Here is a 17,560-nt window from a genome sequence, read left to right as displayed (position 1 = left end):
TGTGTGTTACCTAGTAGGTAGTCTTAGAGATTTAATAAATAATTAAACTAGTGCAAGAAGGTAAGAATGCTAACCTGTCTAGAGGCAGCATACAATGCTCTTAGAATAAGATAAGCAGAGGATTAATGACCTTGTTTGTGAACCAAGGAATGTATCACAAGGGGTCTGTGACCAGGCAAGGGGAACGGGGAACTGTTCCTTAGAGACTTTGTTGTGAATCGCATGTATAAGAGGGAAGCACCCACACGTGAATTTGGGGGCTCGGACTTTGGGACGTGAGTCCCCCAGTTCCCCGGGCCCTTAATAAAGCACCCACAAAACTTATCCGAGTTTTGTGTCATTTATCAATCGGGCAACACTCTATTTCTCAGAGGAAATTCAGCAGAGCTCATCCCAAATGCCTCATTACCACTCACCAGGTGCTGCTCTGCTGTTTGCAGGATAAAACACCTCAAGATTAACTTCAGAACAGAATGAAACAGCTGCATTAGAAAGCAGCTTCAGCAATACAATAACACAGACAAAACCATCTGGGTTATTAAAACTGCTCCAAAAATTAAATTAATCAGCAAAGGAAAATATTTCCATTACCTGGCTTAAATTAAACCAGGTAAATTAAACATTTCTTTCTACTCCCCTTAAAATGAGAGAGGAAAATACTCTCCCATTATGTTTTTCAGAATAATCTCAAGACCAAGCAAACAATACTACAGTACCCATTACTAGCAAAACCTCTTCCAAATCTTCTTTAAAAAGAAGATTTTTTTTCTTGTTTTTTTTTTTTTTTTTTCTTGAAACCAAACCAAATGCAAGGAAGAGGAAATCCCCTGCAGGTTTTGCTGATTGCCACTGCCAGTTTCAGCTTCCAAAGATTATACAAGGGACTGATGACAGCTTGGAATTGCTGCTTTAAAAGCAGAATGAAGACAAACTTACCTCAAAGTTACTCAGCAATGCAGCATTTGCATCTTTTCTAAAGGGAAAAATGAAAATAGTTAATTATTAAAAACAGTTCCATTTTGAAGCTTTTCTTTGCCCACTCACAGACACTAAAAGAAGTTAAAGAAAAAAGCCCCAAGACATCTTATTTTGGTGATTCTACAATTGCCATCTCTGGGAAATATTTTCCATGCTGTCAGTAAAATTGTGAATAAATATTGAGGATATTTTGCACAGTTTGCCCCATAAATTATAACACACTTGTACAACACACTCCTTTCACTCAGTCACCCTATTTTACTCTCAGCCAATTTCACACACTCAAACCAAATTGCTTTGCTTCTTCCTTAGAAAAAATGCCTGATTTTATTAAAATAAAAATTGATGGAAAAAAGAATTCAGATTACAAGCACTATTGTCTTTATCAGTCAGGAGCAACCAGAGTATTTTAGTACCATGGACACGTGTGTGTGTATAGACATAAACAGGGTTTAATTTTTATGTGTTGTACTGAATGAAAAAAAAAATTATTGCATTTCCTCTTTATTTATTCTTCCCATCTTTATGTGCCTGTTCCTATATTAAGGGTGAGTTTCCCATTTTCCACTTCCTCAGTCCCCATTAAGCAAGAATCCTTATCCAAGGCTGGCAGAGCCAAGCACATGATGCCTTTATTCCTCCCAGATATTGTAAATTTATACATTTAAAGTATAAAAAGGGAGAAAACCTGCCCCAGAACATCCTCTATTTCCTGACCAACACATTCTGCTGAGCAGTCAGCAGCCACAACAACAGAAAGTTTCCATACAAAAGGAAAAAAAAAGCTTTTCTCAGGTCTGTGCAGCAGCTTAGGAAAAAGCAAATTAAAAAAAAAAAAACAACAAAAAAAAGGTACAATGTGATGTTAAGCACCGAGAACGGCCTGAATAGAACTGTCACGTTCATCACTTTCAAATGGTAAATGCATCCACAAACTTCCACAGGTTCTAGCATTGTTTTTAAATGAAAAGGACCTTCCAAAATACGCTGAGATGAACTTCAACTTCCATTTCGCTGACCCGAGTGAAACTTCAGCAAGTGAGCTCAGGCACGCATTAGTTTTTCATTCATGTTTCCCAAACCATATGTAGCTTTTGTTGGGAGGGAAATGCGAGTCTTCAGAATGTTTGCATTCAGCAGGGCCCTACAGAAATCCCCGCGGATCAAAGACATTCTATAGGGACAATTACGTATGGAATTCTTCGGCTGAAAGGGGGTGAAACCCACACGCGGCCATGCAAATGAGGCTGCGGAATCAAGGGTTGAGAATGAAATTATTTAAGATAATTCCTTTCCTTCTTTCTTTTTTCGCTCCAATCAGCTTTGTCCATTCAGAAAAAAAAAATTTTTTTGCGCTTCTGCCAACGAGTCAGTCTCAAATCTTCAACAGCTCTGAAATATCAGAATTATAAACTGATCAATTTTTGCAATAGAAATAAAATTTCCTTCAGTCCTAACTCACAGCTACCAATTTTACAGTCAGGAAACAAGGAATTCTGAATAATGGAGTCTAATGTGTATTTTTAAGCAGTCAGCTCAACACTTCGCTTAATTTTTATGTGATTAAGACTTAAGCAGAAAGTTAAAAATTTTCATAGTAACCCCAAAAACATAAACACTTTGTAGGGTCTTTAAATTGCTAATATTTGCCCAAATTTTAGTCTAAACCAAAATACTCTTGAGTAGGGCTGCATATATAAAAATATCTTAGTACAGGGCATCACACATTTACAAATATCACTGACACTTCATATTTTTAAGTCTGCTGCTTCACACGTGTTGTATATTTAAACCACACAGTTTTCTGAGAGTTCTTTTCTCTAATAACAGATAATTCTGGTGAGAAATACAGAATAATTCTGGTAAGAAAAATCCACAGTAAGAACTTTGAGAGTTGCAAAGTTTCCCTTCCAAATCAGGCAGGAGGCAAAAGAAGATTAATACAAACTCAGTGGATGTGTAAGAAGCATCACAGATTTTTTTATTAATGCTATCAAAAGCATTTTTCTCAGTGTATAACAGCCAGAACAGCTCATTTTCTCTGCAGGCTGCTATTCATATTAAGACTGTCATACAAACTTGTACTTCAGCAAATGTTTCATATTTTTTACCAACTTCTGATTTTCATGCTTATAGTAGAGAAGATTCAATAATAATGAAGCATCTCTGGATTACAGGGCTGTAGGAGCTCAGTGACTTTGAGGGATACATCCTATGAGCGTCCCCACGCACTAGAGAAATTAAAATTAAATGAAAACTAGAAATTTAACCAGCTCCACAGAACTCGTGAGATTTTAAGCTTCAAAACAGGTCAAATCTTATTGTTTTGTGCCCAAAACACACGGTAAGAAGGCCTGAAAGAGCCACCAGCCAAAATTCTGCCTCTCTTACTGTGTTTGCAATGCTGGCACAAACTCCTCAGGTTTTTTCCTTCTCCAGCATTTCCAGCTCCCACACAAAGCTCACAGGAATAATGAAAAATTCCCATTTTGCCTCTCACAGGGCAGAGGGGACAGGAAGGGACAGGAGGGGACAAGAGCGAGATTCAGGCAGAGCCACGCTGCCTTTCACCCCAACACCCTATCTGACAGGAGTTTTAATAAAACAAACCCTTCTGACATTGACCAGAACTCACTGCTGGGTGCAATAAACCCCTCATGGATTTATTGTACCCTCACGGATTTATTGTAACCTCACGGATTCATTGCACTCTCACACCCCTCACGCACAGACCGACATGGATGTACCCCCCCACACACCACATACACATGTACCCACACACACCCCACGCCCACAGAGAAGCACCCACACACCCCATAGAGATTTTCCTCACACAAACCCCGCTGAGATGCCCCGCAGCCCCGCTGTGGTCACGGCAGGGCGGCTCCGAGGCCCGGCCGTGCCCTGTGCTCCCCCCTCAGGCCCTTCCTTACACCTCCATCTTGTCCTCCCCGGCGCGGCCTCCCCGAGGATCCTCCCGCTATCCCCGGGCAGCCGCAGCCCGGCGGGGCACGGCGGGGGAGCAGCGAGCCGAGACCCGGTGGAGTTGAAGGAGGATTTGGCAGCCGCGACGGAAGCGGAAAAGGAAGGAGAAAGAAGGAACTTGAAAAAAAAAAAAAAAGAGTGACGCGGAAAAGGACTAACTGCATTGGCCGGGAATCGAACCCGGGCCTCCCGCGTGGCAGGCGAGAATTCTACCACTGAACCACCAATGCCAGTGATAGCGCAGTTGCTTTTATCGCAGGTTTTGTTCGTATACCATACGGAAAATTGTTTAATTTTTCACCGAAATCACCCAGGTTGGCAATTAGCCGCTGTTAACTGTGACAAAGGCAAAACAGCATCGCGAAAGTACGTTCAAATCAAATCTTTAACCACGTGCGGAGTGCTGCAGGGCTGAGGTAGTTGTGTAATACTCCTGTTGCCTTTTAAAGCACCCATACATCAAATTCATCAGCACCGTGTCTCCCCCAGCTGTCACCGTGACTCTTTCCCATCTAAACCATGTGCTATTAAATTTTCCAACTGCTCTTTACATCCTCAGTAAAACCAGTGAAACTTCAATGGGTGCAAACAGCTAAAAATGGTAATGGAAACAGCAAGGAAAATTACCTGGCCAGGGAAATATTAATTCCTTAATTTTGACATTATCTCTCAGGGGAAATTTCATATGCAGACACAGCACCTCTAACTCCCTAAGGAGTGTCACACAGATGGATTTGCTTGCTTGCAGCTGGGATTTAAGATCTTTTAGGGATTTGGCAAACTGAATGGATCAGACTTGTGCCCACAATCTTTGCCTTGCAATTCCAGCACAAAACCCAGCAGCCACTGTTTTCTCCATAACTAAACCAGACAAAATTAAGCCTTTTCTTCTCCTTGGGGTGTTGCAAATCCTAAGCTAATTCAGAGTAACACGAGCAAACTGCTTTAGGAACAGTCTCCAGTACCAGGACTGCAGGCAAGGAGCAGCTCCCAGTTTTCCAGAAACTTCCATCACCAGATATAGAAGTGTTGGGCAAAATTTAAAAGCCAACTGCAAAGGCTTTTCAACCCTTTTAATTTGAAAACCCCTAAAAAAAAGTTTTGGTGGGGCATGTGCATCCATCACAGACAGATAGAAATTTATTTATATATCAGAATAATTTATTGTGGAATAAAAAAGAGCCAGGAGAGAGCTGCTGGTGTGACTCAGAGCATAGGATGTGATGGATGCTGCCCTTTTTCATGTCAGGATTAACTGGCCTTGTAAATTGGCCAAAAGTGCCACAGCAAAAGCTCTGTGAGTGCTCTGCCATGTCCCAAACCCTCCTCATGCAGCTGCCTGAAAGAAGGGAAAGGATGGCAGGTTTCATGTGAAAATACTGCATTTCCAGACAATCAAATTTCAGGGTTTCACTCCAGAAATCTGCTAATCCTTGTCTGCCTCTCACCACTTCCTTCAGCCAAGGGTTCAGAACCTTCAGCACAATAATCCTAATCCTTTGTATCTCTTTATATCTCTCCCCTAGCAACAAACTATTATATTTATTTCCACCATTTCGCCAAAAGTTTCACTTTCCTGACACATTTTTTCTATCCTTTCCCCAAAATTTCACTTTCCTGACACGTTTTTTCCACCATTTCCCCAAAATTTTGCTTTCCTGACACATTTTCCCCATCTTTTCCACAAAATTCCACTTTCCTGACACATTCTTTCTATCCTTTCCCAAAAATTTCACTTTTCTGACACGTTTTTCCCATCCTCTCTGCAAAATTTTACCTTCCTGACACATATTATCTATCCTTACCCAAAAATTTCACTTTTCTGACACAATTTTTCCACCCCTTCCCCAAAATTTCACTTTCTTGATGCATTTTTCCACCATTTCCCCAAAATTTCACTTTCTTGACACATTTTTTCCACCCCTTCCCCAAAATTTCACTTTTCTGACATTGTTTTCCCACCATTTCCTAAAATTTCACTTTCCTGACACGTTTTTCCACCATTTCCCCAAAATTTCCCTCTCCTGACACGTTCCTTCTATTCTTTTCGTAAAATTTCACTTTCCTGACATGTACTTTCCACCCCTTCCCTAAAATTTCAATTCCCTGACACATTTTTTCCACCCCTTCCCTAAAATTTCAATTCCCTGACACATTTTTTCCACCCCTTCCCTAAAACTTCAATTCCCTGACACATTTTTTCCACCTTTTTCTCAAAATTTCACATTCCTGACATTTTTCAACCCACAACGAAGACTCAGCTGGGGATGAAGGACGACAACACGAACATCTCTTTTTTCCCAACAGCTTTTTCCCCCCAAATAAAAATTTCCTAAACATTTCCCAGTGCAGACAGGAACCCAAATATGGCTCAGCTCCATCTGCACTGCGCCCCATGAAAGGGAATATCAAGAGAGAAGCCACGAGGTGAGAAGGTCACTTTGGCTGGAACTGCTGCTCTTTAGGTGGTAGACAGTGATGCTACACCATCCATAGGGAATGCAGACATGGGTTTTTCCAAATGTGCTTAGCATGTCAACATTTTAACACTGTGATTGTTGCTTGGGGAGAGAGGGGCCTCTATTAACTATTGAAAGCAGGGGGCCCAGCACTTGCTATTGACAGCAGATCTGCAGGGTATTTGTGTTCTTTGTCATGAAAGATGTTTACTGTGTTCAGCATTTCCCTCAGCACCCTATGGTGGCTTTTTTTCTTCCCCCCCCCCCTTTTTTTTTTTTTTTTTTGGTCTTTTACATTTAAAAATTAGTTAAAAACAAAGTTGGGGTTTTTTGTATAAAAATATGTCAGCAGGGCTCCGTGTCAGCCGAGCTGACGGTGCACGTTCAGCTCATGGAGCTGTTTTCTTTCTCCAAAGCAAAAAGACAGCTAAAAAAAGGATGTTTTTAAATGAAGGTGCACTGTAGCTGTTTCTGCCATCCTTTTCCTTCACAGTCCTGTGGTGAAAATTGGAGTTCCAGAGCCACCACAGCTCCTTTGGAGCTGCACTCCCTCTGCATTGCACTCTTCCAGCAAAAAAGTGAAACAGTAGAGAGACACTGATTGATTACAGAAGTACAATATTTGAGATATTTGAGATAATATTTGAGATAAAAGTTCAGATGTTTGAGAATATCTGAACTTTTCCTTCACAGTCCTGTTGTGAAAATTGGAGTTCTGGAACCACCAAAGCTCCTCTGGAGCTGCACACCCTCTGCATTGCACTCTTCCAGCAAAAAAGGAAAATAGTAGAGAGAGACTGATTGATTAAAGAAGTAGAAATAAAGTTCAGATATTTGAGAATATCTGAACTTTTTCTTCACATTTCTGTTGTGAAAATTGGAGTTCCAGAGCCACCAAAGCTTCTTTGGAGCTGCACTCCCTCTGCATTGCACTATTCTAGCAAAAAATAGTAGAGAAAGACTGATTACAGAAGTACAAATAAAGTTCAGATATTTGAGAATATTCAAGTGTATTTAACTTCTCTGTGCTGCAGAATTGGCAATTTACTCTCCAGTACTTATTTTCACCTCAAAAAGGGAAAATATTGGGAATATTGATGTGGGAATCATTTGTCATTCCCTGTGCTAGAATGGGAAACAAGTGTGACACTTTTCCTTCACAACTTCCTCAGTATTAACTGTGGGATGAGGATTTTGAAGTTAATCTTTCTGGTTCAAATAAATCACACAATGATGGGAAATTTGGATGGATGAAATTATGGATTTGTTCTGTTTCCAAACCAGAACAAATGGAGAAGACAGTAATGAGAATGCACTTCAGTTTGCATTAGAAAGTATATTTTGCATTGCTATTTTACTGTTTTCCCCTCAAAAAAGTTCAACTCTCCAGCTCCAAGCATCCTTAAGAAATCCTATTTCTTCAATGTTCATTTTTAGTTTGAGGAATTCTCCTTGTATTTTGTTTTACTTCCACTCTCATGATAAAAATATTAATCTACATCCTACATTGATTATTATAGAGAAAACATAGTTATTGCCTGATTGAGCTAAAAATAAAGAGAGAATTCGTAATTTCCTGGACACACACTGGGGCAGGAGCTGAGCAGAGCACTCCAAGCCAGCTAATCCCTGGGAAGTTTGTTAAATCCACAGAGGCATTGCTGACAGATCCCATGTGGATGGAATATCCCCTGTCACATGTAATATCAGACACAGGCTAGCAAAATCTTATTTACACCCACTCACTCTAGTTATAAACACAGTGCTTAATGTTTTCACAACACATTGGCAATCTCCTGACAAAGCCCAGAGTGGGGACAAGGACAATTTGAAAAGGTGGAGAAGGCAAGAAAGGTGGTAAAAATGATGGATTTCACAAGAGGAAACAGAATTGCAAAAGAATTGGGAACTGTTTCAGGTTTCCAGTGGAGGAAAAGGGGATAAGTTGTAGAACCAAGAGAACAGTAGAAAAAGAAGAGGGTCAGTTTAAGGGAGGAAAATCCAACAAAAACGTGGATGAGAAAGCTGGAATATCTTTCCTGAGCTCTGTGAGAGGTTTGGACAATGTGCATGGAAAAATATTGCACTGCAGGAGCTCACTTGGAGACAGCAGCAAATACTCAGCTTTCTGTGGAGGGGCTGCAGAAAATGCTCTGAGTTAATGAGATATTCGTGCTGAGCTCCAGCTTTGCTGCTCCAAAAGGTCCCTTGTGCTTTCCATCAGTCACTTCATTCCATGACATTCAGGGTGTGATGGGTTTAATATAGAGGTTATTGCCACAAGTACAACTCCGAGCCCCACAGCCACTGCCCGAGGCTCTCAGGTGACCCCACAACCTGGGGACAGCAGGGGAGCCCCAGATCTGGGGCTGCAGCATCTTTCCAGGTGGGGTGAACACTTTCTTTCATGCAGAGATGGGAAACAAGAGGCTCCATCTGTTTTTTGTGTTTGCTGGGTGTCCATGGGCACAGAGCACTGGATCAGTTCTGTTTATAATAAAGACTGCTCGTTAGAGGAGTGTGACAGAGAGATGGATACTGCCACAAAATCATTCCAAGGATGTTCCTGACCTGTTCACATCTCAGCAGCTACACCGGGTGAGAAGCACCACTCGAGCATCCCTCCCAAGCCTCGCTGTCCAAAGCACCCCCTGAGCCCGAGCAGCGCAGGGGTGGGAAGGGACACGGGGGACACGGGGGGGACCCGAGCGGGGCCGGCCCCGGGCACACCCCGCCCAGGCGGGGCGGGCCGAGCCGCCAGCCCCGAGCCGAGGGCTGTAAAAGCGGGACAGCGGGGCCGGGGAGCAGCGAGCCACAGAGCGGCCGGGGCTGCGTGCGGAGCAGGTGAGCGGTGCCCGGGGAACCGGGAGCGCACCGGGAGCGGGGCAGGGACCGACGCCCGGAGAACCGGGAGCATACCGGGAGTGATGCTCAGAGAACCGGGAGCGCACTGGGAGTGGCGCTCGGGGAACCGGGAGCGCACCTGGAGCGGTGCCCGGAGAACCGGGAGCACACCGGGAGCAGTGTCCGGGGAACCGGGAGCGGGGCAGGGAGCGATGCCCGGGGAATTGGGAGCGCACCGGGAACAGAGCAGGGAGTGATGCTCAGGGAACCGGGAGCACACCGGGAGTGATGCCCGGGGAACAGTGAGCGCACAGGGAGAGGTGTCCGGGGAACCGGGAGCGCCCCGGGAGTGATGCCCGGAGAACCGGGAGTGATGCTCGGGGAACCGGGAGCGCACACGGCGGCAGCTGAGCATCTCCGCGCTGTCCCGCAGGTTGCACCAAGTGCCAGGATCGCTGCACAAACGAGCAAAACGTCGTCCGAAATGGCAGCCGAGGTGAGGGGGATTTGCTCCGTTTGAAACGGGTGGGATCAGCATCCCTGGGAGGGTTCATGAAAGGTGTCCCTGTGGGTTAGGGGTGGTCCTGGCAGTGTTGGACTCGCTGATCCTGGAGGTCTTTTCCAACCTTCATGATTCTCTGAGTGGTTTTCCCGGGTTTTCAATGGAGAAGGGCACAGCGAAGGTCTTTGCTGCAATAGCCCACAGTCCCAGCTCTGATCCCGGCAGTGAAGATGTTCCTGGACACCTCTTCCCACCCCAACCCTTCCCTCCAACAGCACCATTCACCCCCTGTCCCCTCTGCCCATCACGGCGTGTCCAGCGAGGAGTTGCCAAACTTTGTTTTTTTCCCCCATTTCCCTCCTGCGGACCAACTCAGAGCTCCAGCACTCCGAACCCTCATCCTGCCCCCCAGGCTCCCTCCTGCCCTTTTCTGCGCCCATCCTTGGGGACAGGAGCCGCTGCTGCCGCTCCCTGCCCGCTGTCCATGGTAGCTCCGCCGCCCGCCCGGCGCCGCGCACCCGCCCAGCCCTTCCGGGGCTGCTTTGGGGTTTTCTCTTCCCTTTGCATCTCATTCGAACATTTGTTACACCGAAAGGCACCCAGGCCTCCCTTTCTGCAACCTGCTCCTTTGCGGGTTTTATCCTCATTTTACATGACAATGTCGTGGCTCTGGAGCTGCTTCAAACGGTGACTTCAGACACTCTGCAGTCACAGGGGTGGCTTAGGGTGTGTGGCTTGTGCTGGCCCACAGCTCCTTGCCAGCTGAATATTTCCTTCCAGTCTCCCTAAAAGAGTAGTATTTTTTTAGTATTTCAAGGATCAGAGAACAGTTTTCACTATATCCTTGACTCCTTTACCTTTTTATTGGGTTTTTTGGTTTTGTTTTTTTTTTGGTCAGAGTCCATCAAAGGTTCAGAGATCAGCAGCTGCCTTAAAAGACAGTTCCATGCTGGTCTTGCCCTGATGTTTATTTTCAGAGAATCCTGCAGAATTCAAATATCTTGGAAGATCCCCAAACCATACCTGTAACCTCAAGGGATAAATTCTAGTGACAGTGACATGCTTCAAGTCCAGGGTTTTGCTGGTATAGACTGAATAAAACCATTCCTGAGATGTTCCTCAGTTTTACTCTGATAAGGATGACATGAAGAGATTTTTAGGGGGTCTATCCATAAATCTGTGTCTCTTCCCTTCATTTCTTGCAGGGGGACAAAATGATGGCAGGAAGGTTTGTGGGGAGCACAGATCCCATCATGGAGATGCTCAGCGCTTCCATTACTGTTGATCAGAGACTGTCTGAGGTGGACATCCAGGGCAGCATGGCTTATGCCAAAGCCTTGGAGAAGGCTGGAATCCTGTCCAAAACTGAGCTGGAGAAGATCCTGAGTGGCCTGGAAAAGGTATTTCTTCCCTTCACAACCTCTTGTGTGTGCTGGAATGAATTTTTCCTTACCTGACAGCATTTTGCTGTTTTAAAGAGTGCCTTTAAATGTCCTTGTGTTCTCTTCAGACTGAGCAGGCACTAGGAATCATTTCAGTGGGAAGTAAGAACATCCTTTTCCTGCTGGCACGTGGAATTTTGAGTCTGGCTGCTCAGCTTGGCAGGAGGCAATGCATAGCAGGTGTAGGGGGGAAGAGGAGGCAGCAGAGAAGTGATTTTATAAAATATCCATTGGTTTTGCTCACCCACTCTGGACAACAGCGAGTCTGTGCAATATTCTACAGGGAAAACTTTGTGGATGATGATAAAGAAATCACTGATATTTAAGCTCAATTTTTCCTTGCAATGCTTAAATCCTCCATAACACTGCAGGGTTATCATGGATAGAGAGGTGAATCCCACCAACAGTGTGGAATATCAGGATGCAGTGAGCAGCCTGAATACCAGAGTTTGCATGAGACTTCTGGGAATGCCAGGAGCTGGGATTTGCTGGGGACACTCACAGCCCCAGGGTAACTGTGATGATTGTGCTGTTTGCAGATCTCTGAGGAATGGTCCAAGGGAGTGTTTGCTGTGATCCAGACTGATGAGGACATCCACACTGCCAACGAGCGCAGGCTGAAGGTTTGGCTCCTCCAGCCTCTTCTTCCTCATCCTCTGCCTGACATTCAGGCCTTGTCCCTCTGTCCCTCTGGGAAATCCCTTTAGAGCTGCTGGCACTGAACCCCTGGGGCACAGCCAAGGTCTCCAAGCCCCCTTTTGTGGCACTGTACAAGTACCCAAAGCTGCCCTTCCCCAGAGCACATCCCAGGGTTCCTCACAGGATCCTGGAGCTGAGTCCCTTGCAGGCAGGGAGATGTGCTCCTGTGCATTGTCCTGTTCAGAGCACAGAGATGCTGACAGAAACCCTGCTCTTGTCCTCAGGAGCTGATTGGAGACGTAGCTGGGAAGCTGCACACTGGCAGAAGCAGGAATGATCAGGTATGGACAGAATCTTTTTGTTTCTCCTTTGGTATTCCTCCTCTACCTCACTTCAGGAGTCCTCAGCCCAGAGTGACCTCTGGAAATCTTCCTGGAGAGCCAGAAATGCTAACATGAACACAGAAATACAACCAAATGATGAGAAGAAGACACACATTGCTATCACACAGGACAAGGAGGGGTTTGCCTTGCTGTCACTGCATTTGTGACATTCTCTGTGGCCAATCCCCCACAGGTTGTGACTGACCTGAAGCTGTTAATGAAGAATTCCCTCTCCATCATCTCCACACACCTCCTGCAGCTCATTAAGACCCTGGTGGAACGTGCTGCCATGTGAGTCATTTCCCTTAGTCCCTGTTTTCCATAACTTTGGCTTTTTTGGGGGCAGGAGACTCTTTGGTTTGTCCTTTGTCTGACCCCACTGGGCAGCAGCAGGGTGTCCTGTGCAGGGAGTTACAGCCAGGCACGTTGGGGTAGCCCAGGGGACACAGCAGCCCCATTTTTTCTAGAGTTCACCTCACAGAAACTTTCCTCATCCCTCAGAGAAACTTTCCTTCATGCCTGGCAAAGGAGTTGAGGTGGGAGGTCCACACAAGATTCTGGAAGGCACCAAACCTGTCTGAAGGAGTGGGAAAAAGGTTTCTGTAGGAGAAAAAGCTCAGCTGTGTTAGCTTCCTGTCTGGCTCTGCTCCTCACACTCCAGACCTGGGGTGGGCTGGGGAATCCTTGCCCAGAGGGGTTGCTGCTACAGGCAACATTCCAGGAGGCCCAGGGTGGATTAACCATTCTGGAATAGCTAAACACAGTGTGCTTGGTTTGAAGGAAGATGGAAGAGCTTCAGCAAACACAGGCTAAAGATGCTGTTTGTGACCTTGCCAGGAGCCCTGGTGTGTCCCTGTCCCTGCTGCTCACCTCTCTGTCCTTCCCCTCCCAGAGAAATCGATGTGATCCTGCCTGGCTACACCCACCTGCAGAAAGCTCAGCCCATCCGATGGAGCCAGTTCTTGCTCAGGTGAGCCCCTCCCACCTCTGGCTGCTGACAACCCAGAGGGAGCCCTGCAGGCTGGAACAGGAGCTCCCTGTATCCCCTGGCTCTGGCCAGGCTCCTCATGAGGGGGATCCCAGGCTCCAGGCATGGCAGGATAATGACTGGAAAGGACAGAGCCATTCCCTGCCTCACGTGCTCTCTCCCCCTTGTCCTTCCCCAGCCATGCTGTTGCTCTGACCCGTGATTCAGAGCGCCTGGGAGAGATAAAAAAGAGGATCAATGTCTTGCCTTTGGGAAGGTAAGATCTACTGTTTGTGTGATCATTTGGCCTTGCTTTGCTCTGCAAAGACTTCAGGGGTGCCTTCCCTGCTTCCCAGAGCTCAGCTTTGGATGGATATGAAAGGAGAATTGCTTGATTTCTGGTTCTTTCTCCCCTTGCAGTGGAGCTCTGGCTGGAAACCCCCTGGAAATCGACAGAGAGCTGCTGCGCAGCGGTAAATGTTATCCTGGGCCTGAGGGGCATGGGAGTGCCTGTCACAGCTGGGAGGGAGGGAATGGCACCACAGTGCCCCATCCTGGAGCCAGAGCCTTTCATTTGCCAGGATTTTTGCTGCCGAGACAGGCAGTGCCAGGGAGGTGGGAGGAAGAGCAGCCCCTGCTGCACTCTGCCTGTCTGGGATCATAACAAAACCCCACTAAACATGTTTGTGTTGCTCAAGGGCTCACAGTCACCTCCTCTGGGGCAGCCTGGTGCATTCAGGCTCCTGTCAGAGCCAGTGTGAGCTCCTGTGTCCATCCCCTTCCTTGCAGAGCTGGACTTTGCTTCCATCAGCCTGAACAGCATGGATGCTGTCAGCGAGAGGGACTTTGTGGGTAAGCACAGCCACAGCTTCCAGCACGGGGGGAAGCAGCTCCTGACACCTTTCCTGTTCCCTTCCTTAATAAGGAACTGAAATCCATCATTAGGAAGTAAAGCCCCAATTAGAGTTCTCTGGCTTGTCCAAGCACCTTTTCCCCTCCTGATCTCCTGCCTTCCCTGCAGTGGAATTCCTCTCTGCTGCCACCCTGCTGATGATCCACCTCAGCAAGATGGCTGAGGATCTCATCATCTACAGCACCAGCGAGTTTGGCTTCCTGACCCTCTCTGATACCTACTGGTAGGTTTTTGGTCTCTGGTGAGGGATTCTCCTCAGCTGCCCACGCTGGGTGAGGCAGTGCTTGGGCTCTGTCTGTGCACGAGGCTGACCCAGAACCAAGAGTCTGGCACAAAGGCAGCCTCAGGGTGAATATTTCTCAGCAATGGGCACTTACTTCTGATTCTGGTAACTTAACCAAGTTTACATTCACCAGCAACTCCTGTCCAGGACCTGCTGGCAGAGAGAACTTCCTCCTGTGCTGGGAATGCTGCCAGAGCCCTTCCTTGAGTGGCTGGGTTTGCAATCCCAACAGACTCCTTGTCTGCAGGGTGCCACAGCCACAGCCACAGCCCTCCCTCCCTGAGATCACTTAGCCTGGCCTGCTGACACCACCTTTGCAGTGGCTTGGAGGGGGAGCCTCCTTCTCCTTTCTCTGTGAGAGGTGGGACAGTGTGGGAGCTGCAGACAAGGTGCAAACCCAAAGGCTTTGCTGTGGGAAACATGAGAAACTCGGCACCCTCAGTTCACTGATTTCCTACACCCTAAACAGGAGTACTAGGAAAGGAGCTTTAGAGGTTCCTTTCAGAGGGCAGGAACAGGGATTTCAGCCTGAGGGTTTTGCTCACCAGTGCACTCCCCACACCTTCCCTGCAGCTCTGGCAGCAGCCTGATGCCTCAGAAGAAGAACCCCGACAGTCTGGAGCTGATCCGCAGCAAAGCCGGGCGAGTGTTCGGACGGGTGAGCCCCAAAGAGGAGGAGGAGGGAGAGGAAACTGCTCCTGTTGGGGCTGGACAATCTCCTTTTTCTTTGCCTTTTCTTTGTAAAGAGCTGTGGGTTCTGGGGCTGTGCTTTGCTCTGTGCTCACTCCCTGCCTCTCCTGTTCCCTCTGCAGTTGGCTGCAATTCTGATGGTCCTCAAAGGACTCCCGAGCACCTACAACAAGGACCTGCAGGTAGAGCCCTTGCTCCTCTCCACAGAATCTCTCTAAGCACATACAGTGATCCCCTGCCCTTGAGCTGTCCCAGCACTCCATTTCTGAGTGCTGGTGAAAAGGGGCTGAGGGAGGGGATGCTGCAGGTGACCCCCTGAGTGCCATGGCAGGAGCCTCTGGGATCACATCCCTACTCTGCTGCCTGGGCTGCTCAGCCTGTTGTGCTGCTCCAGGCTGGCTCAGAGCCATTTCCATCCCTGTTCCACCACAGGAGGACAAGGAGGCTGTCTTTGATGTCATAGACACCCTGAATGCTGTGCTCCAGGTTGCCACTGGAGTGATTTCTACCCTCCAGGTAAAGCTTCATCTTTCAAGTATTGAACATGGAGCACATTCTGTGAGTAACACAGGGGACAGGGCTCCAGACTGGTCCTAAAGTGAAAATTCTTCAGTGCCTCACCCACACTGCTCATTTTGGTCCCTCTCAGAGCTCATGTGCCCCAGGATGAGCTGATGATAGATAACATCTCCTTCTGCCCCTCCTTTCTGCAGATCAACAAGGAGAACATGGAGAAGGCACTGAGCCCTGAGATCCTGTCATCTGACCTGGCTCTCTACTTGGTTCACAAAGGAGTAAGTGCCAGAGGGAGAGCTGGAGCTGGGAGTTCTGTGGATGCAGAACTGCTCAGTGAGGATCTGGGATGAGCAGTCAACAACCATGAGAGCTGAAAACACATCCTTCACATGCATCTCAGGCAGTGCTACCTGGGGGACTTCACAGTAATTTACATCCAAATTACTTGATCATAACTTATTCCTAAATCCTCCCCTCTTCCACACCAGCACTGCCAGATTCAGCGTGCATTGCCCTAAGGGAAAACAGGCCAGCTGAGAAAGTAGCACATCCATTTTCCTCATGGAAAAGCAGCCCAGCTGCCTGGGCACTGAGTGCCACCTCTGCTTGCCCCTGCAGATGCCCTTCAGACAAGCCCACATTGCTGCTGGCAAGGCCGTCCACCTCGCCGAGACCAAGGGCCTCACCATCAACAATCTCAGCCTGGAGGACCTGAAGAGCATCAGGTTTGTCCCTCTGTTATTTCACTTCCCTGGGCTCAGCCCCCCTGATCTGCCTTCCCCAAAGTGCCTGGGCTGGGCAGCACCTCAGCATCCTCCTGTCCTGAATAACCCAGGCTGAAACACTGGAGGGGGACAACTCCAGCAGGCTGGCATGGGCATGGGCATGGGCAGGAGCTCTTGGGAGGGGCTGGGAGACACCTCTGCCCTGAGCAGGAAGCCCACAGAGGGGTTTGGCTCTGGAGTTCCTCGGTGAGCTGGTATCAGCCAGCAGAAGCTCAGGAGCGTTTCCCCTGGGGAAAAGGCTCCGTGCTCACTCCCTCAGCCTCTGCACAGGCTCTGGGCGCGGGGAGCAGCCCCCTGAGAGCCCCCCCTGTGCCCCCAGCCCCCTGTTTGGCAGCGACGTGGCGCAGGTGTTCAGCGTGCTGAGCAGCGTGGAGCAGTACACGGCCGCGGGCGGCACCGCCAAGAGCAGCGTCTCCGCCCAGATCGAGCAGCTGCGGGAGCTGCTCAAGAGGCTCAAGGAGCAGGCTTAGAGTGTGGGGAGAGATCCCGTGCCTGCAGCAGAGTGCCCGTGCCACTGGTCTGGAGTTAATAAACACTGGGGTGTCTGTAGTTCACTGAAATCCTGCTCTTGTGTCTTGGTTTTTCGGGGTGAGGATGGGCTGGGCTCAGCCCGGGTTTGGAAGGGTGTGGTCTCTCCTCCCTTCCTGCAGGGGAGGCTGGCAGATGGGGATTGTCCCTTTCTGCTCAGCAAAATTCCTTTCCCACCCCAGCCTTGCAAAGCTGGAGTTTTGCTCAGCCCCTTGTCCCCATGCTGAGGCAGCACAGCGTTGTTGACTCAGAGCTGCAGGTCTGGAACACACAGGGAACAGAAATAACAAAGGTGTTGCCTCACCAAGTTTGGGGCAGGGGCTGCAGCACAGGCAGGACAAACTGTCAGCAGCTAAATCTGCAGCCAAAGTACCCCAGGAGACACAGAGTGCTTGCACCTTTGGAGCATTTGTGCTTTTAACACATGGAAGAAGGATCAGCAACAGCAAAATTCACTTTTACCAACTTCTCATCTCTCCTTATTCTGGCCTTAAAACAAATCCATTCACTTGGCATTTAAACAGCACATTTCAATTACCTTTCCACAAACCTCCCTTGTGTTTGCTCCCTTCCTGCTGTGTTCCTGTCTTGGCCCATGTCTCACTCTCCACACTGGTCACCAGGAAATCACTTTTGCACTCTCAGC

At 47.8% G+C, this 17,560-nt stretch overlaps 2 protein-coding genes and 1 non-coding gene across 3 annotated transcripts in view; 1 reads left to right on the top strand and 2 right to left on the bottom strand.

Annotated features, from left to right (window-relative positions):
- CRCP (CGRP receptor component) overlaps window positions 1-4,050 on the bottom strand; it is a 28,287-nt gene extending 24,237 nt beyond the window's left edge. The window contains exons 1-2 of the mRNA XM_059486887.1: window positions 3,912-4,050; window positions 937-973 (exon numbers count right to left, since the gene is read on the bottom strand). Of these exons, the coding sequence (XP_059342870.1) occupies window positions 937-973; window positions 3,912-3,919 (45 nt within the window). The 5' untranslated portion in view covers window positions 3,920-4,050. The remainder of the gene's footprint in view (window positions 1-936; window positions 974-3,911) is intronic.
- Window positions 4,051-4,122: 72 nt separating this feature from the next.
- On the bottom strand, window positions 4,123-4,193 carry TRNAG-GCC (transfer RNA glycine (anticodon GCC)). Its single transcript has one exon. It is a non-coding gene; the product is annotated as a tRNA-Gly (tRNA).
- A 5,524-nt stretch (window positions 4,194-9,717) lies between these two features.
- Window positions 9,718-16,856, top strand: LOC132082556 (argininosuccinate lyase). The gene is made up of 16 exons (XM_059486886.1): window positions 9,718-9,762; window positions 10,974-11,168; window positions 11,750-11,833; window positions 12,134-12,190; window positions 12,426-12,523; window positions 13,125-13,202; window positions 13,399-13,476; window positions 13,620-13,672; window positions 13,989-14,051; window positions 14,221-14,335; window positions 14,969-15,053; window positions 15,208-15,267; window positions 15,518-15,601; window positions 15,799-15,879; window positions 16,220-16,326; window positions 16,706-16,856. The coding sequence occupies exons 1-16, from the start codon at window positions 9,751-9,753 to the stop codon at window positions 16,854-16,856; spliced, it is 1,401 nt and encodes a 466-aa protein (XP_059342869.1). The 5' UTR covers window positions 9,718-9,750.
- The last annotated feature ends 704 nt before the right edge of the window (window positions 16,857-17,560 follow it).

This window comes from Ammospiza nelsoni, chromosome 21 (genome assembly GCF_027579445.1).
Source record: "Ammospiza nelsoni isolate bAmmNel1 chromosome 21, bAmmNel1.pri, whole genome shotgun sequence".
In the NCBI taxonomy this organism is placed as follows: domain Eukaryota; kingdom Metazoa; phylum Chordata; class Aves; order Passeriformes; family Passerellidae; genus Ammospiza; species Ammospiza nelsoni.
The sequence above is the reverse complement of the archived record's forward strand: the minus strand, read 5'-3'. Positions and strand labels throughout refer to the sequence as shown.

What these genes read in the sequence shown, in the direction of transcription:
- LOC132082556 (XM_059486886.1), top strand. An exon ending in CCAACGAGCGCAGGCTGAAG is followed by an intron (nt 11,834 to 12,133) that starts GTTTGGCTCCTC and finishes TCTTGTCCTCAG; the next exon opens with GAGCTGATTGGAGACGTAGC. An exon ending in GCAGAAGCAGGAATGATCAG is followed by an intron (nt 12,191 to 12,425) that starts GTATGGACAGAA and finishes AATCCCCCACAG; the next exon opens with GTTGTGACTGACCTGAAGCT.